At 40.9% G+C, this 25682-nt stretch overlaps 1 protein-coding gene across 2 annotated transcripts in view; it reads left to right on the top strand.

The window, feature by feature from the left end:
* Positions 1-25682, top strand: part of tmem132e (transmembrane protein 132E) — a 541290-nt gene that overhangs the window by 454239 nt on the left and 61369 nt on the right. For both annotated transcript variants that reach the window (XM_079815982.1, XM_079815981.1), the window contains exon 3: positions 13394-13531. In XM_079815982.1, the coding sequence (XP_079672108.1) occupies positions 13394-13531 (138 nt within the window). The remainder of the gene's footprint in view (positions 1-13393; positions 13532-25682) is intronic.

Genomic DNA, 25682 nt, shown 5'->3' with positions numbered 1-25682 from the left:
CTGAGTTGACGTCATTCGCCAGCATCGATTTTTTCAATGATGTATGACTTGCATTGACAGGGAAATATTCGATCTGTCCGCTTACATGGTAGAATTTGGTTATTTTCTCATATGAATGAGGCCTGAAACTGATCTGAGAATATTCCGAGTCGGAATCGGGTCACATGAACCATGCGGCCATAGGGCTCTCAAAAGCCCTCTGTTTCTCTTGGTCGTCTGTTGCTTTTTCATCCGTCCTGTTAAATTGGATCTCTCATTTTTTTTTGACACTGAAAAGAAACTGATATTTGGTTGATCTTCAGAAGCGCTTGGCCTGACATTTATCCTCCCATCAAATTAATTTATGGCGTCAGCCTCTGAGTTTTGAAAGTGAGGCCAGAGAGCGTCAGAGATGGGGGCTGAATGGTGGTGTTGGGGGGGGGGCAATGCTTGTGAAAATGTGTGCAAATGTGGATGAAACACTTAGAACTTGCACAAAACTCAGATCTAATTAGTACTTAATCGCAATGTGTGTCCTCCTGTGCGCTTTCCACTGGCAAATCTGGTCCCTCTCATGTATTGAGACTATGACGCTAGGGTTGCATCACAATCCATGTACTTCTACGTTAATTTACAGAACCCTGTAAACCCTAATGGTCAAAATAATTAATTGGTTTGAGTAGAGTCAACTCAAATTAGGTCAATCAAATTAACTTTCATGAGCATTTAGAACTTCCTTTTTCTTTTGAGTTGACACATTTTAAGAAATCTGAATTGTTTCATTGTTTTCTGTTTTATGAACTTGTTTCTTTTAATTTAGACAAACTTAAATTTAACTGAAACTGGACTGGGATTTCTATTTCCCAGCATGCTTTGCCATGACACTCAAAAGGGAGAGTAAAAACCAAAATTAAGTGATATATAGGACCCTATATCGATGGTCTGAAGTGCATGGCGCAGGTGCACTTAGGGCATGTCTGAATCCACTTTTGTTAATTTAACGACGGAAAAAAACGGTCGGCATGCCGGGTGCATGGTCTAAAAGGGTTGTACCTAGTCTCTTAATGAGCCATGGGTGTGTTTTGGGGTGTAACGCACAATAAACCAATCAGAGTCACATCTCCCATTCCCTTTAAAAGCCAGTTAAAGGGCTATGTGAAGTTAAATGGAATTATTGTGCAATACCATCATGGTGACGAGTGGAGCATGAGCTTAGTTTGAGAACATATGTATGTTAAATGCTATATATTGCTCTACTCCTTCAGAAAGTGCTATGTTATGCTAATACTATCAAAGCATTGTGTTACCAATTAGCAAGGTTTATTGAATTAGCTAGTTAAAGCTAGTCAAGTTTCCACTACTAACTTATTTGGGTTTACAGTGAAGATGAGTACATACTCATGAGTGCGTAGAAAGATGGTATGCTGGTAATGATGTAACAGACTGCCATTACACATTACTGTTGATACCTAAGACCCCATGTTTCATAATAGTTTAGTTATAGGATGACCAGACATCCAGTTTCACGAAGGTTTGTCCAAATAATTCATTAAAATGTCCTTGTTTTGACTTCTCCTAATGTTTGTGTGCTCAGTAGATGACATTGCAGAAAAGTAAAGTGTTTATTTGCAAATGCTAGTTGATTTACTGATACTTTCCCACTTTTTCAGCAAATCAGCAAGCAATACAGCTGGTTGTCATAACAATAACATGCTTGCTGCTGCTCCCTGCAGTCCTCTCCGTGTAAGCAGCATTAGTGAGGCAGCCAAGCTGAGAAAATGGCCAAACAAAAATCTTTGGACGTTTTATTGAATTACATTTTGTGGTTTGGGTTAATCTAGTGAAGATTTAATAAAAATAAGAATAATAATACATTTAATAATAATACAAATTATTATTATTTATTTGTTTGTTTGTTTATTTAGCTGAAATAGTCTTTAATTTCTAATGTCAAACAACATTCTGTTTCAATCATTGTTTTGTTCCATTTGAAGAAGGATTTTGTTTCCCACATTTCAAATATACATATGAATCATACATGAAGTTTCATATCTCGATTTTGAAGTGGCCAGTGAAATGTCAGCTGCCTGACGAGAGTTGGCTGAGGGTACGAGGGTGATTTTCCTGTTCTTTGCAGCAGTTGGCAGGACTGAGTTCCGCTTGCCTTATCAAATAAATTGGAGAGCTGCTTTTTTTTCCCCTATTGCCTCTGCAGAAAAGGTTTTGGCTCACCCGAGGGTCTTCCGCTCATGCCTGCTACTGATGGGAAAACTACTTAGAATAATTGTGTTCCAGGCAGGAGGATTGCAAACCACTGCATGGCTTTCTCTCTCTCTCTCCGACACTGTTGCTCACGGTCTCTCACCCTCTGTCTTTTCTTCCTGTATTGTTCTGGCTCATTCTCTTTCTTTTTTGGTCTTTTTCTCTGCATTGAGAGAAAAGGACCTTCCCAGCTTCCGACAGGGGTAGAGGGGGCTGGTTTAGTCTTTGCGTCACTCCTGTGTCAAAGCTTATTATATAATATCATGGTGATGTGAAAGGTTTATTGCTTTGATTACATTGGATAGAGTTTACCATTAGGACTTTTTGCATTGTGACATTATTTTCATGAACATAAGCACATTTCCCACCTGTGAAATCAATAATGCTATATTATTTCAGTTATAAAGTAACTATGGATTAGGGTAGTGTTTGTTGTACTACATTTATTTTATATCAACATATCATACTAATAATAATAATAATTGATGTGCACAAGAGGATTTTCATCACTATATTACAACCTGGCCAGACAGAATAATGTTTTTTTAATTAAAACCAAAACTCTTATGCTCACCAAGGCTGCATTTATTTGGCCAAAAACAAGATAAAAAAAAATAATATTGTGAAATATTATTATATTTTCTAATAGTTGTTTTCTATTTTAATATATTTAAAAATGTAATTCATTCCTGTGATGCAAAGCTGAATTTTCAGCATCAACAGTCACATGATCCTTCAGAAATCATTCTATGATGCATTTGATGCATTTTCTCATCAGGATTCTGTGATGAATAGAAAGTTCAAAAGAACAGCATTTATTTGAAATATATATATATTGTTTGTAACAATCTAAAAGTCTTTACTGCAGCATTTAATCAATTTAATGTATTGTAGCTTTTTTTTATGAAGACTCCAAACTATTGAATGATATTATATACTATTAGGATTGTATATTTTTCAGATTCACCTAAACATATAGTGCACATACACTGTCAGAAAGAATATGGATAGTGCACTGTAAAATCGAATTACTTAGACATGCAAACCGATGGCCTTAATAAAAACAAGTAAAGTGAAATAGGAATAGCATGTTGTGCTAACATGTTTAGTTAGTATAGTTAACTTACACAAGTTCTAGTAACTAAAAAGGAACTGTAGAGAGTACTTGATCTTTTACTTTAGATTTACTCTTGACTTAGTATAGCTACCATTGTTGTTACCATTGTTGTGTTTTGCATGCTGAATGTTGAAGTCTCTGTGTGACTCAGGCATGGTCAACTGCAAGATATTGTTACAAATAACTGTGATTTCTAGTTGCATCGCTGCATCAATACGAACAGAGTTATAATAATATGAATATTACAAGTGCCCAGCCAAAGTGAATACAGATCACCATAATGGTGAGTTTTTCAAAATGGCACAAACCAATCAATTAGTACAATAGTACAGATTACTAGATTTTTACAGTTGAGTGAAGACATTAAGTAAAGTTAACTAAAAAGTGTTAGTTAAAACCACTGTTGGATTTTACTGTTTGGCATATCCCTTTTGTATTTTAGCAGATGCGTTTTGGTTTGATGTGGTGGAAGTCAAATAGATTGACTTGATTTGATATCCTTCTGAATGTTCCTGTGTTGTTAAGTTAAATGGTGAATCATTTCCCTCTGAATATTTGCCTTTCCTCCTTTGATGAATTGTCATATTTGTGCAAATCCTTGCTGGCAGGTTCAGCCCTCTCTCACTCCATTCTAAATCTTCTTCTGAAGTGACAGAGAAACGCCATAATTCTCTTCCACTCGGTGCCAGCGTACCCTCTTTCTGTCTCTCTCTCGCACATTGTCATTTTCATTGTGCTTAGTTTAACAGTATTTTGAATGGTGGCAGATCTTAGTATTCTGAATTGTGCAAAATAAACGTCTGTCTCTGTGGATGCTTCCTATGAAACAATCACACACAGAGAACGAGTCGGATTATTGACGTTTGTCTCAAATGGCCAGGAGTACACAGGAGTATGTGAATAATAATAATATGAAAATACAATTTATAATATTAATAATATTGAAGTACCCTCAGTGTCTCTAGCAGCACCAAACTAAATGTAATGCAAGGATAATCCCGGACACATGACATTGTGTCAGCCTGGTTGTAATGCTCAGACAAAATAAGCCTGTTAAATGCTACAATTCGATTCAAAATTCAATTCACATTTATTTGTATAGCGTTTTTTTTAAAGTACATATAATAAGATATTTTTAAAATTTATAATAAAATTACAAAGCAGCTTTACAGAAAATGCATATTTTCTACATTACAATTCAGAGTATTTTTTTTTAGCAGTTAGCTAACATCATGTATTAATTTAGAAACAATGAGCTCATTAAAGCAGTTATTACAAGTTGTGATCATAATGATTACAACATTGTACAATAAGATTACAAAATTTGGCAGTGGTGCATGTTGATGCAAAGTTGGCGTCATCTGAATTCCGAGCGGGGGTTGGTGTCATCTGAAATCTTCATAAGAGGCTGAATCCAAACCGGAGCTGGTAAAATCTCTAGTAAATGCATAAACGCAAATGGAAAATAATTAATAACATATCAAGCAACATTTCATCTGATATAACTGGAGTACAAGGCTATGAGGTGCATTATGTGAATGCTTGGCTAAAGAGATGTGTCTTTAATCTGGGTTTAAACTGGGAGAGTGAGTCTGAGCCCCAAACATTATCAGGAAGTCTATGGAACCAAATGTTTAGGATAATAAGTTCAGGAACCAAATGTGAAAATACTCTCCCGCCTTTAGTGGACTTTGCTATCAAAAGAGTTTTGTGACCTTAAAGAGTGTGATGGGTTGTATGGCAATAGAAGATAGGTTAAATACACCGGAGCTAAACCGTTTGGGGCATTATAGTTCACATAGCCGTGCATAGAAGACCAATGGACAAAGTCAGGGTTTTCGTTAAATAATACATCAAATTTCGGTTTGTTTTTCACCAAACCCTATAGTATACCCCCAGAACACTTGGAATAAACGGCGCGTGTCACATGGGATCGTTATGTGATACTTTTTTTAAAAGCTTGATGCTGGTCACTTTTCACTTCCATTATATGGACGAGCGCAAGAGGGCCATTTTTTTACAATTCTCTTTTTGTATTCTGAAAAAGAAAGAATGGTATACGACATTAGAAAAACACCAGGGTGAGTAAATAATAACTTAATTTTCATTTTAACTATCCCTTTAATGCAGGGGTCTCAAACTCAACTTACCTGGGGGCCACTGGAGGTAGACTCTGGGTCAGGCTGGGCCGCATCAAGTATTCCACAAAAAAGTGTTTCAAGTATTCCACAAAAAAGGAGCACAACTGATCCAATCTTCTCAATCTTTATTATTAACAGTTCAACATGAATGATTCTTCTGAACATGAACTATTCAACTGAATTTGAACATTCCTGTCTGAACATGAACGGTTCTTCAGAACATAGGCTTCTCTTGCCTACTCTATTTTTTAAAATATAGCCTATAGAAAATAAATCATTATGTAATAATTAAATAATTAATGATTTGAATTTTATTTAAAATAATAAACTAATTCAAAGCAAGGCCGTAACCAGGTCAAACAGAACAGTGAACGAAATTCTAGGTCTAATTCTAGTTGGGAAATAATCCTTTTGGGACTATTTGCAAACAATATTTGCATTAATTTGCGTCAAATATACTATTAGTCCCGAGATTCTTTGCATGAGTGAATAAATACATAGTTCCGCAATTAACATTTGAATTCCCTAGTGGTCTGGTGGTAGAAACCGTGTCAAAAGAATCCGCTATCGTTTTTTTTTTTTTTCTTCTTCATTAAAATCAAAGATGTTCATCAATGATTGTATATAAAGAGCATGGACACATTTGTGTGCATTTTGTTTTGTGACTTCACCGGAAAGAATAGAGTCCCCGCAATTGCATTAAGTGATAGATTAACGCACTTATCTGTGTGTGAAGACTGTGCATGAGTCAAAAGGGAACGTAAACCCCGCCTACTTTGATTTGATTGGCCATCTGACGATTGACGAGCACTGTTAGACCACATTTGTTTCGACTGTCTGATCAGACTCACATTCTGTTCTTGTCAATCACGCGGTGTCAACCAATTATACCAACCGTTGGCTCGGCCCTCCTTATGCATGAGGGAGGGCCAAGCCAACTCACTCACACACACACACACACACACACACACACACATATATACAAAGTGCATTTCTGAAAATAAAAGCGTGGCAAGCGCGGCACACTGAGCAAAAAGGTGCGTTTCAGAACAACGTGCGGGCCGCACTAACACTAAACTTTGATTCAAGTCAGGGGCCACAAAATATCAGGCCCGCGGGCCGCGAGTTTGAGACCCATGCTTTAATGCATTAAATAATGTTAACAAATGAGACATTGCTATAATATTGTGTATATATACACGTATAGTCAAACCAAAATTTATTCCGACACCAGATTTTTTTTTAATATATATTTTTACTAGTGGTTGCAGGACACTATAGTTCATTTATGTAAATTAGGATAGCCAAATAAAGTAAACTGTGACATATTATACCCCCAAATTCTTCATACAGTGACTACCAGTAAAATTGATGAAAATTTGGGACCAAAATTATTCAGACACTTTGACCTGACCATGTTTTGCTTTAATTGCTAATGTGACCTTTTACACCACAGACTGAATAAAATTAGGCAATTGATTGACCTAAATTGGTATTATCTAATTGTGTACTTACATTTTTACAGCTGACAGTTGATTGGTTTATTGTAATTTATAATTTCATTACATACCTTTCTATCAAAGTCTGATAGAACATTATCAAGATGAATTTGTTCTGACATAGTTTAACTGAGTTCTTGTCATATTTTATTTCCATTTTGTAAACCATAGCGAATAAACTGTGATAATGTGAGAGAATATTTGTGTCTGAATACATTTTGTTTTAACACAAATAAAGTAAAGTAAAATAACACAAACCCAATTGAAATAAATTCAAAGACTCTCAAAGGCATCTTCCGCTTATAGTGAAATGTTGTTGCTATGTTTTCATATTTCATAATTGTGAGCTGGTGAGCATATGGAGCACTTGTTATGGAACAGATGTTATGTCGTGCTAAATGGGAGGCAGAACTCATATACATGCAATTATATGGTCTAAAAATACTGAATCAAGACACGATTGGCCCGTATCAAGAAGGCGTTGTTGGAACTAATGCTTTCTGACATTGATACCATCTTGATTTCAGTACAATTCACAACAGTGATAAAAACGCAACTTGATCTGTAGATGTTTACATGAATTATGGTGTTTTTAAGAACATTATTATTGTCTGTTTGGAAAAAGGAAGGGTTTTCACATATGAAGATGTCATTTTAATGTTTAAAAGGAGGAGGTTCTAGTGACATGCACTAATCTTTGTGTGTTGTGACTCGATGTATGCCTGCAGACCTCCAGCGATCATTTATTCATGTCAAGTGGCCCTTTCTCTAGTGGAACTAATGGAAAGCCCTGGTTGTACAAATGGGTGGAAAAAAAATCTTTGCTGGCCAGATTTAGACATTGAAGAGAGGGACAGCTTTTGCAGTAATGCAGAGAAAGAGGGAGTGAGTGCCTAATGCCTTAGAGACATGCATCTGCTGACATTTCTCATCCTGCTTGTTTATGGGTTTTTTACGGTAATTTTTATGGTAAGAGACTACGGTGAAGGCTAGAGTTATTCATCACTGCTTGTGTTTCACACTGCTGCTGTAGGCAACTTTAGTATCTGGTCATTGTTCTAAATACAGAAAGTCAAATCATAGTTTCCGTTCCTTTGAACACATACTAGATCAGCTCAAAAAGCCTAAGTGTATGTACAGGTCTCTCTACAACTCTCTACTCTCGACCTCATGTCTCATACTATATTTGCATGTGTGATATATGAAGAGACGTCACGTCACTGCAACTTTATTCTGAATTGAATGATATCACCTGCAAAATAAAACTTTAGTGTCAGATATATTTGTGTTGTTTAATACAAATTGCATATCTACATGTGGTTTAAAAAACATGACATTTGACATACACGTCCATTCAAATTTAAAATGTTTTGGTTACACTTTTTTTTAAGGTGTTCATATTACAGTGTAATTATATAGTTAAGTACTGAGTAATAATAATTAACTGCACTTAGGGGTTGGGTTAGTGTGTGGTTTAGGATTAGTTGCGTGTAATTATGCACAATTGATTGTAATTACATGGTAACTACACTGTACAATAAAGTGTTATCAATGTTTTTGTATAGACTATGCTCACTATTTATTTGATCATAAACAGTTAAAACTAATATTGGGAAATATTATTAGAATTTAAAATGTTTTTCTGTGATGCCAAAGCTGAATTTTCATCATCTGTGTCAAATGATCCTTTAAAAATCATTCTATGTTGATTTGCTGCTCAAAAACATCTTATTATTATTATTATCAATGTTAAAACAATTTTGTTGTAAATTTCACATATGGAATTAAGTAAACTCTACTTAACTAAGTTAAGTAAAATGCACAAAGAAAATAAGTCATTTTAACTTGGCCAGTAAAAGGTTGAGTAATTTCTACTTAGTCCTTTGCAATACATTTTACGTCAAACATTGAATTAGAATTAGAAATATATAAGTTAATAACACAATAGGTATTGTGTAGATGTCATATCTACATAATAGAAGTAATGTGGCAGCTGAACACAAAGACCTCATTACTTGGTACACAATACACAGTTACGGTAACATTTGATAGATCGTTTTGGAGTATGAATGTGTCATTTTGCGTAGAAAATGAACTCCAAAATGTCACAAAATGGCAAGTTACTGAACCTTACAATAAAAAGCAATGATAAAACAGTGCAAATATAGCTGGAAAACCCAGTGCATGATGGGAACACCAGCATCAGAAAAGTTGAGTAGTTTTACTTAATTTTATAATCCTGATATTTACGCTTACATTTCTACAAGCTTAAACTGAGTACTAATATAGAATTTACTTACTTTTTTTATTCTTTCCTGAACAAACTTTATGTAGAAATTACATTTGTTTTTTCTGTAGTATTTACTTCACCACAAAATAATTTGTATCAGTGTACCTGCAATGATCTTTCACAGTAAGAAGGAATTAAGAAATAATTCAGGTCAGTTTTGATTTCAAGTCAACGTTAAAGTGAACATAATTAGTAAACATTACTAAAGGCCTTATGGAATTGAACATATTATGTTGCTCACAATTGGGCCATACAAAACAATGGCATTGACGTATTTTAAAATATGTCAGTGCAAGCTACTTTCAGTTAAGACAGCTCGAACATGCATTTAGTCTGGGGCTATCTCAAGCCGTGTCTGTGAAACCAGTGTGCTTTTAAGTGCTGATTTGTTTCTTTTTAAAAAAAAAAAAGTTCCAGCTAATGAAATTCCTCATTTAGTAGCATATGGCCTGAAGACGCAAGACATTTGTCAAATTTGACGGTTAAATGTGAATTACTGTTAATTAATGTGGACAATGGAAGGCTTTTAAGATAAAGTAATCTAGCGCTATGCTTAATAAATTGAATAATCTAATTGTTGCACGGTACTGTCTATCATCACACAAAATGATGAGGTCGCCCGCCAGTCATCTACATTTCCAGCTTTTCACTGTGTAATGTGAAGAGCTACATCAAAAAATCTGTTATTATCGCTCCATCTAAAAGATATTGTGTTTGAAAACGAGCCAGGCTTTGCTGTCAGATCTGCTTTTTTCTCATATTTAATATTTATAAAAGTGCAGTACAGCCTGTGATCATCACTACTGTGCTTGATGGAGGGGCTGAAGGGATGAGATAAGGCTCCGTTGACTGAGTTGTTGAAATGGGCGACTGAACCCTCTGCTATTGGTCATGGTCTATTCCTCAAAGCAGGGGCCGCCTTTTATCAGGTAAGTGCAATTCGAGGCAGCAGTTCAAAGAGAAAGGACTGAGTTTTTTTAGGTTAACCGGTCTGAGGTTAATCCTAGAGACAGATTCAGCTATCAATGAATGTTTCGTTACGTTACGAGTGTTTGGTCAACCATTTAGAGCGGTTCCCCTAAAGCACAGAACAGCCGCCTTACAGAACTTTCCTGTGAAGTTATAAGCTAGTTCTTAAATGAAAGCAGTAATCAATATGAGGCCATGCGTTACAGCGATTTTATCACAGTTAAGGTAGTTTTAGGCACTGCAAAACAGCCTCTTGATATAAAACACACTAGTGTTCAATAAATAATTACATTAACTCCTTCCACGCCATTGATGGAAATTTCTGTCAATGTTTTATGATAGGGGGCGTTATTATGCATCTTCTCCGGATCGAAACACAGGCGAAAAAGAAGCAGAAATAAGCGATGAAAGCATTGCTTATGCAAATGTAAAATAACGTGATCAAACAATAAACAACATATAAATCAAAACTGCCTAACTTTACCAAATGAAATGTTGACTCAGGACAAGGTATAGAATGGTGCAAGCTTTGGGGGTGTTGATGGACTCGATCTATTCCATCTATGTTTTGATTATCATTCTGAATCCGATCTGGACTTGACAAAAACACACTTTTCTCAACATTTTGTTCAGAATGTTGATTTTTCATGAAATGTACCCACATTCAAGTGTTGATTAAAAAAAGAATGCATGAAGCTAGAATAAAAGTTGTGTTGTTTAAAGCAGAGGCTCTGTTCTTTCTTTTGATGAATTGCATGTTCAGATATTAGATATGAATATAATAACAGTAAACAATTTATTTGCCAAGTGTATATTGAATAATCCTTATTAACTATATAAATTAATTAGCTGTAGCCTTATTAACATTCTAATTGTTTGTAGAAACTCATTAATATACTGAAAAAATATGGAGTATAAACTTTTTTTTTTTTTTTTACAAAATAATTACACAATAATTAAACATGAAATGGTAAATAAATTGTTTTCTTGTCAAATGTACTCAAATAATCTTAGTTTTATTAACAACTTTGAAAAATCTTTCTTTTTTTTTTACAGTGTATCGATTAATAAGATAAATAATATAGCCATTAATATAGCATTAATTTGATGTGCAGTCACTGTGTGTGTGTGTGTGTGTGTGTGTGTGTGTGTGTGTGTGTGTGTGTGTGTGTGTGTGTGTGTGTGTGTGTGTGTGTGTGTGTGTGTGTGTGTGTGTGTGTGTGTGTGTGTGTGTGTGTGTGTGTGTGTGTGTGTGTGTGTGTGTGTGTGTGTGTGTGTGTGTGTGTGTGTGTGAGAATACAGCTTTAAATTTGGCTCATCTAATCAGATTATTTGATCACCAGGATTAATAATGCGTGAGAAACATCATGATGTAAACTTTTTTTTGCTGTTTGATATAAAACTGATGAAATCAAAATCTCCCTACTTTGATATTTCATTGGATTCTAAATTCTCTCTTTTCATTCATCGCCTCACGTCTCGCATGTGTCCACCGTTTCTTGCGGCATTGCAGCTGAATGGCTCTGGTGTGGGCAGACCTCAAAGCGGTTGATTTTCACTGCTGCTTTAGGTCGATATCAGATAGTCAGAACTCAGAGAGTGGTCAGTAATCCAGAGGCTAAAGCATACATCATTTACCGTGCCTTGTGCCACTGCACCTATTCTAGGTGTTAAGCAGCACATGTATGATCTCAGAACAGCAGCAGCTTCCATCTATTGGAACATAACACTGCTGGAAACACATGTAGCACGACTGTGGTGTTTGAAGTTATGGCTTCTCTGAAAGAGCGGGGGTGTGTTCCACAGGGATTTTATCATCGGAATCTGGTTGTGGATCAGAGAAAAGGCTGATGTTTTTGAATTTTAATGGACAGGGGGGAAATGCCTGATGAGAATGAGCTTTAGTGCGCATAAATTGATGCACAGAAGATGCTTTTTTAGATGTAAGGTCTCAGAGGTCATAATGAAGAAGCAGAAGTCATGTGAGCTATCAATGGCAAATAGGATTTGGTTTGCAGCACAGATTGACAATCTTTATATAAATGAGCTTCTGAAGGAGTGAATTTATACAACAGTAACAATTCCTGCAAGTACTGAACATGGATTATCGTTTTACATTCCTTTAATGTTAAAATGTGTTATATCTTATTTTCTTATATCATCTTCTTATATATCATCTTTTTGGTTGTTGTTGTTTATTGTTTTGTTTTTTGTTTTGTTTCGTTTCGCTTCGTCTTTCAACATGAAGGTTGGGCCTTCAAATTCAGACAAATTTTTGCATGTGATTTGTCTTTCCAGACCAGTGTGGTTTTGTTTTTGTTTGTGGTTTTGTTTGTGATTTTGTTTTGTTTTGTTTTTGATGTATACATATCTTGCTTATTTGAGTGGCAAAATTAAACGCTTAAGGTCACACCAACACGGTTGGGCATTCAAATTCAGTCAGATTTTTGCATGTGATTTGTCTTTCCAGACCAGTGTGGTTTTGTTTGTGTTTTGTTTTGTTTTGCTTTGCTTCATTTTGTTTTGTTTCATTTTGTTTTGTATTGTTTTTTTTTTCCGTTTTGTTTTGTTTTTGATGTATACATATCTTGCTTATTTGAGTGGCAAAATTAAACACTTAAGGTCACACCAACATGGTTGGGCATTCAAATTCAGTCCGATTTTTGCATGTGATTTATCTTTCCAGACCAGTGTGGTTTTGCTTTGTTTTTCATTTTTCTTCGTCTTTTAACACAAAGCGTTTGGCATATAAATTCAGATTTTTGCATGTGATTTGTGTTTTCAGACCAGTGTGGGCGAAAAAAAGTCAGACAGACTAAATTTTTTCTGTCCACAGAAAAATAAAGAAAAACCTGTCACAATAACAGCATGCTAATGTTCATGTCAATGTGAAGAGACGCAAAGGAACAGTTGTTCCTTTAAACGAATTTTCGCACTGAACATTCGTCTAGTGATGAATTTCATAGCATTAAAAATCTTTATATGACATTTAAGATATTGGAGCGGTAAACAGAGAATTTAATGGGTATTCCAAGGTGTCTGTCAACTTCTTGGAGCTGAACGCTTAAAGCCATAACAGTCTTGCTGGACTCCAGCAATATATATTTCTTTAAAACGCTCCGTGTCTCTTTCACAGGGTGAAAGCAAAGAAAGGGGTGAACCTCCTCAGCACTAAGTCGAAGAGTAACCAGTGGAAGGTTGAATGGGATATGCAGTCCGGAGCCAAACACTCGATTGCAACCGTGGAAGCCAGCAAGATCAAAGGAGTCACTGGGTAAGTCAGCTTCCCCGCATTTTGTACACTGATCTAGGAACAGCGTCTCCACTGGGATACTCCGCTGTGCGTAATGAATGGCAATCTGGTTTCAAGTCAGCAAAGAAAAGAGAACCTAAACTTTCATGTTTGAATAATCACATACACCCACTCAAACATCTGCTAGTTAATCCAAATAACATTCAACTAAAACAGAATGCCGGCTGTTCAGTTAAGACCTTTGTTTAAGGATGTTACTGTTTAATTGGAGATGCTTATATTCAATGAAACGTTATTAATTAGTACTTCCTGTGTATTCATTCATACAAAATTATTATTGCAGGGCTTTACGACAGAACCAGCTCATTAAAGACAGTCTGTATAGTCGAAAATAAAGACATTTACAGGATTCCGATTAAAACCATTATTTGGAATCAGTCCTAAAGGAATTAAATAAAGTTGTCCTGGATAAAATAACAAAAATAAAATGTCAGTTGGATCACGTTTACTTCTTAGAGGCTTCTTAGCATCCTGTAGGATTGATTTCAAATGATAATATCTGATTTTGTATGCATTCCTTAAATAAAATCAACCAGAAATAGCAGACAAATATTTTCGGTCCAGATTTCTAGAAATCTACAAAAGTCTAGAATGTTTTTATCTTCCATTTCATCTTCAGGAACACTGGGCGATTCATCTAGCTAGTAGAGTCAAGTGTTATTTACCTTTTGTCAGGGAGAGCAAGACGTGGTGATTGAGTGTCGACGCAGAGATTACCAGAGAGGTCATCTGAATTCAACATTGTGTCATTTGGTTCATGTTTCTAAGCCTCTTAGCCTTTATCCTTCTTTTTCCCTGTGTATTAAGTGGACCCTGGCAAACTGTTTTTCTGTCTGGCTTGTGAAAAGGCGATGTCACTCACCTGCAATCCTGCTACTTGGAAGTACTTTTGTGTATTCTGACATCTGTATGCAAGTTTCATCAGTTCATAGCTTAAGGCTATCGTTTTTGAAAAAATACACCCTGCTAATTAAGACCATTAATACCATCTTTTAAGCCAATACAATACTACACTAGGCATATGGTTTTCCTGGTTTTACCAGGCATCATTTTATTAATGCATCCAGGTTTTTTTTTTTCAGTAATGATCATTCTGAGTCAAATCTCATATGGTAAATACAAAATGTCTGTCGTTTGATTCAGTACCCATAGCCTTTAAACTAGGGCTGCAAAACTAACGATTATTTTCATAATCGATTAGTTGGCTGATTATTTTTACGATTAATTGGATGAAAACCACCCTTTATTGACAAAACAACTATCCCACATCCTGCCCAATGCTGTCCTACAAACAAACGTGTCAGCTGAGTGCTATATCTACCCTTACAAAAATTAACCATGGTTAACAACAAATAAAACCATAATAATAATAATAATAATAATAATAATAATAATAATAATAATAATAATAATAATAAATCAAATAAATAAATACATTTAACAGGGTTATTGTAGTTATTCCATGGTAACCACAAATTAACCGTGCTTTTGCTTCAAATCCATAGTTTATCTATGGTATTTGTGTGGTTATACAAAATGGTAATCAATACACCAAAAAACATAGTTTTGCTGTATAATACAACCATGGTTAATTTCTGTATGGGTATATCTGTGTAATATGTTATGTGCAAAAATAAGAGGAATGATTAGAGGAATGTTCTGCAGGAACACACACACATTCACCATGGACAAAGTAACCTGTTACTGTCATTTCTTTATAAACAATTTACATTTATATTCAATTACATGCTGTTATCCCTTTACAGTCACTACTGTCATAAAATACTTAAATTACATGTCGACTTTTAAACCTAAATTTAGCGTCCAACAGCAGATATTTTAGCTAAATGAATGTTTTTGTGCTCAATTTTAATTGTCTCCCTCTCGACTGCGTTCTGTCTGTTTGACACGTCTGTTTAGCGTCACATTTGCGCTCGTTCAGAGAAGATTGAAGCTTAATTTAATGGAGTGTGTCAGGGCACACTTTCATGCAAAATGGAAATACTTGCGTGAATTAGTAACATTTACAGATAAGGATATAACCTGTAAAATTAACGTTTTGTGCCGAGGACGCACACGCATCTGTCAAACTGCATGACAAGGTATGTTAAACGGGAACGCATTAGCTTGAAGCTTCAAATAAAGAATTCTCATGTTTTGGGCGCTTAGATCGTGTACATTTCCTGCAGCATCTCACTCTTTTCCACTTTTTCTATATCACTGTTTCCACTTCACTATTTTTAGATGCATTTTGTCCATAGAAATGCGTTACTCAGTGCTGTAATTCGTTGTGTGGAAGTTTTCCGTGAGTATATAAGGAAGTACGTGGCAATATCGCATTATGTTTCTGCTTTCGGAGCCAAGAGTACCCTACCTCTTCACTCCTACAGCCTTCTGAGACTCTGTCAGCTTCTTCGAGACGAGCAGCTTTCCAGTAAGGTGTTGGTGTGACGGCGCGTTCCAGTGATCGCATACTTCCTGCCTGCTGATCTGCGCAGTGGTCCGTTTGACAGCTGGTGTGTGTTTCCCTGGGCGCTTCGGCATCGACTGCAAAGTTTCCTCTCATAAAAGAGCTTGCACGTGGCACGTCCTTTTCAGGATGTTTCGCCCGTGCACTTCTGGGTGCGGTAGATCTCTTCTGCCTTTCGACGGGCACGAGCGCTGCGTGACGTGTTTGGGCTTTCAGCACGCTCAGGCAGCGCTCGTGGATGACTCATGTTCTCTCTGCGGGAACATGGCCATCTCGGTGCTTCGATCAAGACTCCGTGAACTCTGTGCGGATGCCGGAGCGAGAGTCCCCTCTGTCACCCTGCCGTCCCGACTGTGGCGTTTGGCGCGGCGGAGGACGAAGAGATGTCTATCGCCGCATCACAAGGTGGGCTGGAGTCATCTGAGGGTGATGATTCGGCTGTGCTGCCACCTTCGGGTGCGCCAGCATTGCCCGAGTCGGACCCAGAATTGACAGCCATGCTGTCTCGGGCCGCCGCAGCGCTTGGGTTGGAGTGGAACCCTCCGCCTCAGCCTGAGCGTTCGCAGTTGGATGATTGGTTTTTGGGGGCAGCGCGCTCGGACACCCGTCCAACCGTTCCTCCAATTCCTTTCTTCCCCGAGGTGCATGAAGAGATTGCGCGTTCCTGGAAGTCCCCGTTGTCTTCCCGCAAACGTTTGGCGAACTCTTCCGCCTTCACCTCCCTCGATGGAGCCGCGGCTCGTGGGTACACTGGGGTCCCCCCAGTCGAACGCTCTGTTGCGATGCAACTGTGTCCGCAGAGCGCTTCGACCTGGCGCGGTGACCCAAAGCACCCCTCCAAGGCCTGTAAGTTTTCGTCATCCCTGGTGGCGAAGTCCTATAGAGCTGTGGGGCAGGCCGCTGCTTCTTTGCATACCATGGCAACTCTTCAGGCTTACCAAGCCAAGTTGCTGTGTGATATGCACGAGGGGGGGGCTGACCCAGGACTCAGCAATGAGTTGCGTGCCGACACTGACCTCGCTCTCCGGGCGACGAAGGTGACCGCACGCTCCCTGGGTCAGGTGATGTCCACAAATGTGGTCCAGGAGCGACACCTATGGCTCACCCTGGCTGATATGCGTGATGCTGAGCGAACCCGTTTCCTCAACGCCCCCAAATCCCAGGATGGGCTATTCGGCGGGGCGGTCGAGAGCTTCGCCCAACAGTTCTCGGCCGCTCAGAAGCAGACTGAGGCTATAAAACATATACTGCCCCGGCGGTCAGCTACTGCCTCCACCCCACCACCCGCGCAGGTGCCTCAGCCTGCTCGCCGCCGAGGGCGCCCTCCTGCGGTTCCCTCTACCTCTGCGCCTCCCAAGCAGCAGCCTCCACTCGGCCCGCGCAGAGGCAACCGCAGGAAGGCGCCCCAGTCCGCTCCAGCCCTGCAGCCCACGAAGAAACGCCAGGCTAAGCGGCGCTCCTGACGGGGACAGCTCAGGGATGGGCAGTTCTTTCCAGGAGACGGCAGCAGGGCCGCTCCTTCCCCCGGTGGAGGGCCGGGGGAGAATCTTTTGTTCAGCTGCTGGCCCCCGGGTCAGCAGCACCCTAATGTGGTTAAAGAAAGAACTGACACCCCCATCCCTGAGCACCCAGAGACCGGTGATGACAGTGCGTGCCACCCTCGGGTCTCGCCACTCGCATCCCTCTCTGTCGCCAGCCCCCTGGCAGAGCAGACCCCAGTGGAACGTGCGTCCTTCCCTGGTCTCCTCTGTCAGGGCGCAGCCGTTAACCTTGCCCCGACCCCGGGACACCCAACAGCCTCCCCTGTCTGGGCCGGTAACGCTGCCTCGCTGCCCCACCCTGGGTACGTCTGCCGTCCGTATGACCCCGTTGGTGCAGTCTCTGGAAGTATGGCTTCAGCTTCCGGGGCTGTCCCGCTGGGTTGCGCGGACCGTCAGGCTCGGCAACGCGATTCAGTTCGCGCAGGCTCCTCCCCGTTACAGGGGAGTCCGCTATACCGTGACCGGGGCCCATGCCCCCGTCATGCGTGCGGAGATCGCCACCCTGCTGGCGAAGGGTGCGATCGAGCCTGTCCCTCCGGCCGAAATGAAGTCGGGGTTCTACAGCCCCTACTTCATTGTACCCAAGAAAACCGGTGGGTTACGACCAATCCTGGACCTTCGCATCTTGAACCGATCCCTTCACCGGCTTCCGTTCAAGATGTTGACTGCGAAACGCCTTTTCGAATTGGTTCGTCCTCACGATTGGTTTGCAGCGATCGACCTGAAGGACACCTACTTCCATGTCTCCATCCTTCCTCGACACAGACCGTTCCTACGGTTTGCTTTCGAGGGGCGGGCATATCAGTACGCGGTCCTCCCATTCGGGCTATCTCTGTCCCCTCGCGTCTTCACGAAGATTGCCGAGGCAGCCCTTGGCCTCATACTGGGCCACTCTCGAGAGCAGGTTTGCGGACACAGAGATCTGGTTCTCCACCACTTAGCCCGTCTGGGCCTTCGGGTCAGCTGGGAAAAGAGCAAACTTTGCCCCGTGCAGAGGATCTCTTTTCTCGGTATGGAGATCGACTCGGTCGCCATGTGCGTGCAGCTTATGAGCGAGCGCGCGCAGTCTCTGCTGACTTGCCTCCGTCAAATCGAGAGCAAGAGTGCGGTCCCACTGAAACTATTTCAGAGGCTCCTGGGGCATATGGCATCTGCAGCCGCGGTAACGCCGCTCGGATTGCTTCATATGAGACCGCTTCAGCACTGGCTTCGCGATCGACGGAGATGGGCATGGCAATCTGGCACGCTCCGGATCCAAGTGACTCGGGCCTGCTTACAGACACCGAACCTCAGTTTTCTACGGGCCGGTGTGCCCTTAGAACGAGTTTCCAGGCATGTTGTCGTATCGACGGATGCCTCTGCCACGGGCTGGGGTGCCATGTGCAATGGACAAGCAGCCGCGGGCTCCTGGACAGGACCCCAGCGCCTCCTGCATGTCAATTGCCTCGAGTTGCTGGCAGTACGGTTCGCCCTGCACAACTTCCGAGCGTTGCTGAAGGGTCAACATGTGCTTGTCCGGAAAGAGAACACGGCCGTAGTATCATCAACCACCAGGGCGGTCTACGCTCCCGCCGTATGTCTCAACTCGCCCGCCATCTCGTTTAATGGAGTCAGAAGCGCCTGAGGTCCCTTCGTGCTGTCCATATTCCGGGGGTCCTGAACCACGCAGCCGACGAGCTCTCGCGGTTTCAGCCTCTCCCGGGAGAATGGAGACTCCATCCCCAGACGGTCCAGCTTATTTGGGAACATTTCGGCGACGCACAGGTAGATCTGTTTGCCGCCCACGACTCTTCCCACTGCAGCCTGTTCTATTCCCTGACCGAGGGCACGCTCGGCACGGATGCACTGGCGCACAGCTGGCCGCGGGGCCTACGCAAATATGCGTTCCCCCCAGTGAGCCTACTCGCACAGCTCCTGTGCAAGATCAGGGAGGACAAGGAGCAGGTCCTTTTGGTCGCCCCGTACTGGCACGGCCGGACCTGGTTCCCCGAACTCATACTCCTTGCGACAGCCCCTCCCTGGCCTATTCCTCTGAGACCGGACCTCCTTACTCAGAGACGGGGCACCCTATGGCACCCGCGTCCCGACCTGTGGAACCTCCACGTGTGGCTCCTGGACGGGACGCGGCAGGGTTGAGTGGCCTGCCACCTACGGTGGTCGCCACCATCACTTCCATTAGGGCAGAGTCCACTAGGCATGCCTATGCGTTGAAGTGGAACCTCTTCGTCACCTGGTGCTCTTCCCGCCAAGAAGACCCCTGGAAATGCCCGATCGGGTCCGTGCTTGAGTTTCTCCAAGAGGGGTTGGAGCGAAGGCTGTCTCCCTCCACCCTCAAAGTATATGTGGCCGCAATATCTGCCCACCACGATCTCTTGGAGAACAAAAAGGTAAGTCAGCACGACCTGGTCATCAGGTTCCTGAGGGGAGCGAGGAGACTGAATCCTACTCGCTCTCCTCTCGTACCCTCTTGGGACCTCGCAGTAGTTTTAAGTGCTCTGCAGAGGCCTCCCTTTGAGCCTTTGCGGTCGGTTGATATTAAGTTCCTGTCTATGAAGACGGCTCTGCTGACCGCATTGGCCTCAGTTAAGAGGGTCGGGGACCTGCAGGCATTTTCGGTTGACGAAGCGTGCCTGGAGTTCGGGCCGGCTAACTCTCACGTGATCCTGAGACCCCGGCCTGGATATGTGCCCAAGGTTCCCACCACTCCATTTAAGAACCAGGTGGTGAACCTGCAAGCGCTGCCTTTGGAGGAGGCAGACCCAGACTTGGCATTGCTCTGTCCAGTACGCGCTCTCCGCGCCTACGTAGACATGACGCAGTGTTTCAGGACCTCAGACCAGCTCTTTGTCTGTTATGGTGGAGAGCGGAAGGGAAGTGCTCTCTCAAAGCAAAGGCTGTCTCACTGGATAGTGGACACCATTGTTTTGGCTTACCAGCAGCAAGGTCGACCACGTCCCCTTGATGTGAGGGCACACTCCACCCGGAGTGTGGCCTCCTCTTGGGCTCTAGCGCATGGCGCCTCGCTAGCAGACATCTGCAGAGCTGCAGGCTGGGCGACACCTAACACATTCGCCAGATTCTACAATCTCCGAGTGGAGCCAGTGTCCGACTATGTACTCGCCCCCCCGAGGGGCCGGTAGGGGCCAGGCTCAGGTGTCTTCGCTTGCTTTCCACTCCACTCCACGGACTGGATACGTGCGATATTCTCCTCAGGTGAGCTCCCCGAGAGCCCTGAGCTCCTCCAGCACTGTCGACGCTGACATCAGTTCAGTCTGCCCTTTCGAGCCCAGACCCTCATGTCCGGCTAGGTGCCCCGTGTGCATGGTTCCCTCCGGCGACCCCCACACGTGTATTTCACCGTAAGTCTCCGCAGTGAGCGGGTTTCTTCCCTTGGCGTGTCCCCGCCACCCCTAGGGTTAAAAATCCACCTTCGGCTGGTACCCTAGAGTTTTCCCATATGCAGCCCTTAGCGGGTCATATGTGTACTCTTAAGTCCTCCCCACGGGTAGGCATCCTTGGCATTCCCTCACTGGGATATGCTTCCCAGTGTACCTTGGTAATCCTGTGATAAGTGGGAGTCCTTCGTCCGTACTAGTCTTACGACAGGGTACTCACACTTACGCAGGGCACTGGAAGACAGCTGAGTGGCGGGATTATATTGGGACCCCCATTCGTTAGTCACTAACGTTACGTCGTAGTGACTGAACGAAAGGAAACGTCTCGGTTACGGATGTAACCCTCGTTCCCTGAGGAGGGAACGGAGACGTAACGTCCCGTTGCCACTTCAGTTGTGCTACCTGGAAGGCAGGAGTTCAGTCTTGGCTCCTCAAGCAGGTAACATAATGCGATATTGCCACGTACTTCCTTATATACTCACGCGGTGAGGCGGAGTTACGTATGCAAATTCCGCATGCCCCATGGCATTGGCACGCCATTGGGCGTTTTCTCTAAGCTCGAAGATGATAGGCTTCTAAGCGAAACCCCCATTCGTTAGTCACTAACGTTACGTCTCCGTTCCCTCCTCAGGGAACGAGGGTTACATCCGTAACCGAGACGATTGTTATATACAATATAGTTGGTATATGCTAGCACTTGCTTCCATATGAACCAGCTCTTAGTGCAAAAAAAATCTGGTTGTTTGTTGTACATTTCTGTTCAAAAGTCTGGGGTGTGTAAGATGTTTTTTTATGTGTTTTAAAAGTATGAAAGCATTTTATGCATGCTTACCAAGGCTGCATTTATTTGATCAAAATTACAGTAAAATCGGTCATATTGTGATTATATTATTGCAGTTTAAAAGAACTGCTTTTTATTTGTATATATTTTAAAATGTAATTTATTTTGTGATACAAAGCTGCATTTTCAGCATCATCATCACTCCATTCTTCAGTCACACAATCCTTCTGAAATTTTCTGTTCAAGAAACATTTCTTATTATTCTCAATGTTGGGCACAGTTGAGCTGCTTAATATGTATTATTTATTATAATTCTTTGAAGAATAAAAGGTTCAAAAGAGATTTTTAACCATGTAAAAGTCTATAACTGTCATTTTTGATCAATTTAATGCATCCTTGCTGATATTAATTTCTTTTAAAAAATGTCTTTATAACCCCAAACTTTTGAACTGTTGTGTATGATTGGATGTTCACCGAAACAGATAAAATATAGAAGGATTTACATATGCACAGCTTTAGAAATGTACAAATCTTTATGAATGATATTATATTTATATTTTAAATATAACTGCATAGTTGCATTTTACTATTATATTTTGATCCATGTGGTTGCCAATGTTTGATATCCTTTTTATTAACATTATTATTTGCACTCTCTCACTTTACAACCAATTTGTTTTAGCCTACTGTCTGACACTCGCAAAAAAATGCTCCTTTGACATGGAAGTCTGAAAGTTTTGCCTTAAAAACTTATCACGGTTTATTTATGTCCAGCACATTGCAACAGTCTCTGACATGTTGTCAAGCGCCAATGTGACTTGTTATTTTTAATGCGAGTTTAAACAGCTTTGCACTTTTCAACACAACAAGCAGAATTTACTTCTTGTTTTGGGACTATATTTTATTGTTGAACTCATCTCTTTGTTTTGGAGAATAAATGTCTAGATGTGGCTTTTTGTATCGTAACAAAGTAATGCCTGCATGAGCTTGTTGTCTGGGAAGATTAATCATTTTTAGCAAGTCGATGCCGTTTCCTCGTATAGATTTTCTGTTAGCACGGCTCGTTCTGTCCACAGACTGCAGCTCTCTTCTTATACTTGCAAATTTCTTCGCAAACGTCGCCCATATTCTTTCACCATCTATCTTTTCTAACGCTTTTAATGAGTGACTCGACTGCTAGAAGCAAACATTGTGAATGTGGTTTGGGGCTGGCCTTGGAGGCAATGCCAGCATTATTTGTCAATATAAGACAAGCCTCATCATTCCATTAGTGTATTTTCAATTAGAGATTCAGTTGCTGCATGCGCGTGCCAATTCTTTTCTCTCCTTATGTTTCTGCACCCAGAGTTAAGCAAGCCTAAAACGAGTCCAAAAGCTGGGCGTTTTTTTAAAGCTGGCTCCTGCTCTGGCAGTGCTTAATGACTGATTGTTAGCTAAACTCTTCCCTGGCCTCCTCTCCTGTTGTGCAGGACAATCAATTCTCAGCAATGGCTAAATAATTAAGGCAATATTAACTTAGTTAATGCAGTGTCCAATGAATGGACATCAAGAAAGCAAACACGTTTGATAGAGATTGATTCCCATTTGCCCTCAAATATTTCCTTCCAAACAAACGGAAAAGTAATTAAACTTTTAGTAAGGAAGTCCCAGTTAATGGCCTTAATTGGCCACATCAATTTCAAAGGAGCCATGCAATAATTAGTGACAAAACATTATCTCCTAACAAAGAGGCTTTGCAAACTATAACAGTTAGCCACTGTAGTGTACTATTGTAGTCTACTAAACAACTAACTACTAGTGTCGTCAAAATTGACCGTTCGCAAAGACCCGCCCCCTTTAGTTACTGTTGCTATGTCCGACAAGCCATGGCGCTCTCACACCACACATGTTCTCACGTAGAGAAAATACATCGCAGAGCAAAGTGGACACTGACAGGACAGAACAAGTTACTTTTGATTTGAAACAAAGTCTCAACTTTGAAATTGTAATTTTTTTTAAAGAAATTTAAACAATAGATACCGTTTTGTGGTTCTTTAAAGGGGCTATATGCGTTTTTTTGAAATTTAAACTCGCGACTGACACCTGTGGCCAAAAAACAAAACTGCTCTCATTTTCTGCTCGCTCTCGCAGCGGTGGTGACGTCACATCCGCAGACAGCGCGGGAAAAGACGACCCGCCAGAAAATAGGAAAAATAGGATACAGGCTTATAGGTGCACCCACTGTGAGCGGACAAGGTGTCAGTATGCTCATCAGGAGATGTTTGAGTCATAAATGGTAAAATAAAAAGGCTATTGTTACGTTTATTTTGGGGAAAAAGTTGCATATAGCCCCTTTAATGTCATAATCGCTGTAGCGCCTCAGTTAAAGCTGCTCGTGAACCGATTATCTCTTCCTTCTAGTTGATAAGCATCAAATTATCAAGAATAAACACTAAAATAAATGTTGTTTTAACCACGGAAAGACATCAGTACACACCGTTTTTCCAAGTTCAAGTCCACCAACGTTAATCTACTAACTCTCCTGACTGCTTTGTCGGACAAAACGGCAGATTCGGCGATGTGACTGGTCAGATCGCCTGTCAATCAAACTTGAGGCGAAGGGTGAATTATGGCGCTAACGCATGCGTTTATTTTTTTCAGTTTAATGCGTTAAACTCTCATTCTTTGGCTAGCGTTACATTATATGTTCATGCTCCTATTCATGCAAATGCTTTTAAACCATTCAAGTGGACATTCAGGACAAAAGAGAACGCTGTCTGTGAATGTCCTCACACACACACAACGCACAGAAAGACGAGCACCAGTATCATCTGCACAGACAGCAACCCGAATGTAACAGATGTATAAGAGCATGTCAAGCTTTGATGCCTCTCGCGGATAAGGCTGGGCAACAAACTCCAGCCCCTCTTCTTTTATATCGAAATCCTCTGCCATTTTTCTTTAAAAATTCTCGTTTTAGACTCTAATTCATGACTGGTGTTTTGTTTTTCTCTATCCTCTGCACTTCTGCGTTCGTCAATACGCTTGTGTCAAGGGTTACTCTTTTAGCAGTCGACTCGCGTACCTCTGGCCGCCGGAAGCTAGTTATTTTTGTCTATAAAGTTTTAAATATTGATATTTTTCTTACACAAAAGCGCCACTTCGCTTCAGAAGGCCTTTATTAACCCCCCGGAGCCATGTGGAGCAGTTATATGATGGATAGATGCACTTTTATGGACTTCAGAAAAACGACACAACCATTCACTGCCATTATAAAGCTTTGAAGAGCCAGGACTTTTTTAATATAACTCCGATTGTATTCGTCTGAAAGAAGAATGTCATATACACCTAGGATGACTTGAGGGTGAGTAAATCATGGGCTAATTTTCATTTTTGGGTGAACTAACACTTTAAAGGATTGAAAAATGAAAAATTCCTGATAATTTACTATGTTTATGTCTTTCTGTCTTCAGTCAAAAAGAAATTAAGTTTTTTTGTGGAAAATATTCCAGGATTTTTCTCCATATAATGTACTTCAATGGCAACCAACGGGTTGAAGGTCCAAATCAATGCAGTTTCAAAGGGTTTTGAAGGGTTTCGAAGGGCTCTGCACGATCCCAGCTGAGGAATAGGGTCTTATATAGCGGAACCATCTGTCGTTTTCTAAAAAAATAAAAAAAATTATACTTTTTAACCTCAAAGTCGCGACTTCTGTGTTGTTCTTCTTCATTGCGTATGGTGTTATCACGTCGGAAAGGTCACACATGGTGTAGGTGGAAGTACTACTGACCTAGTGCCGAAAAACTCTCCTCCAACTTTAAAATTGTCCGACATCATTGTTTTACCTTTTTTTTTGTAAAGGGCGTTTTACCTTTGTGCTTGGGGGGGCACATTGGGGTATAATTTATATTATTATATAATAATTATATATTGTTACATAATAATA

Source organism: Gobio gobio (genome assembly GCF_949357685.1).
Source record: "Gobio gobio genome assembly, chromosome: 4".
NCBI lineage: Eukaryota > Metazoa > Chordata > Actinopteri > Cypriniformes > Gobionidae > Gobio > Gobio gobio.
This window is presented reverse-complemented; position numbering and strand designations above follow the sequence as displayed.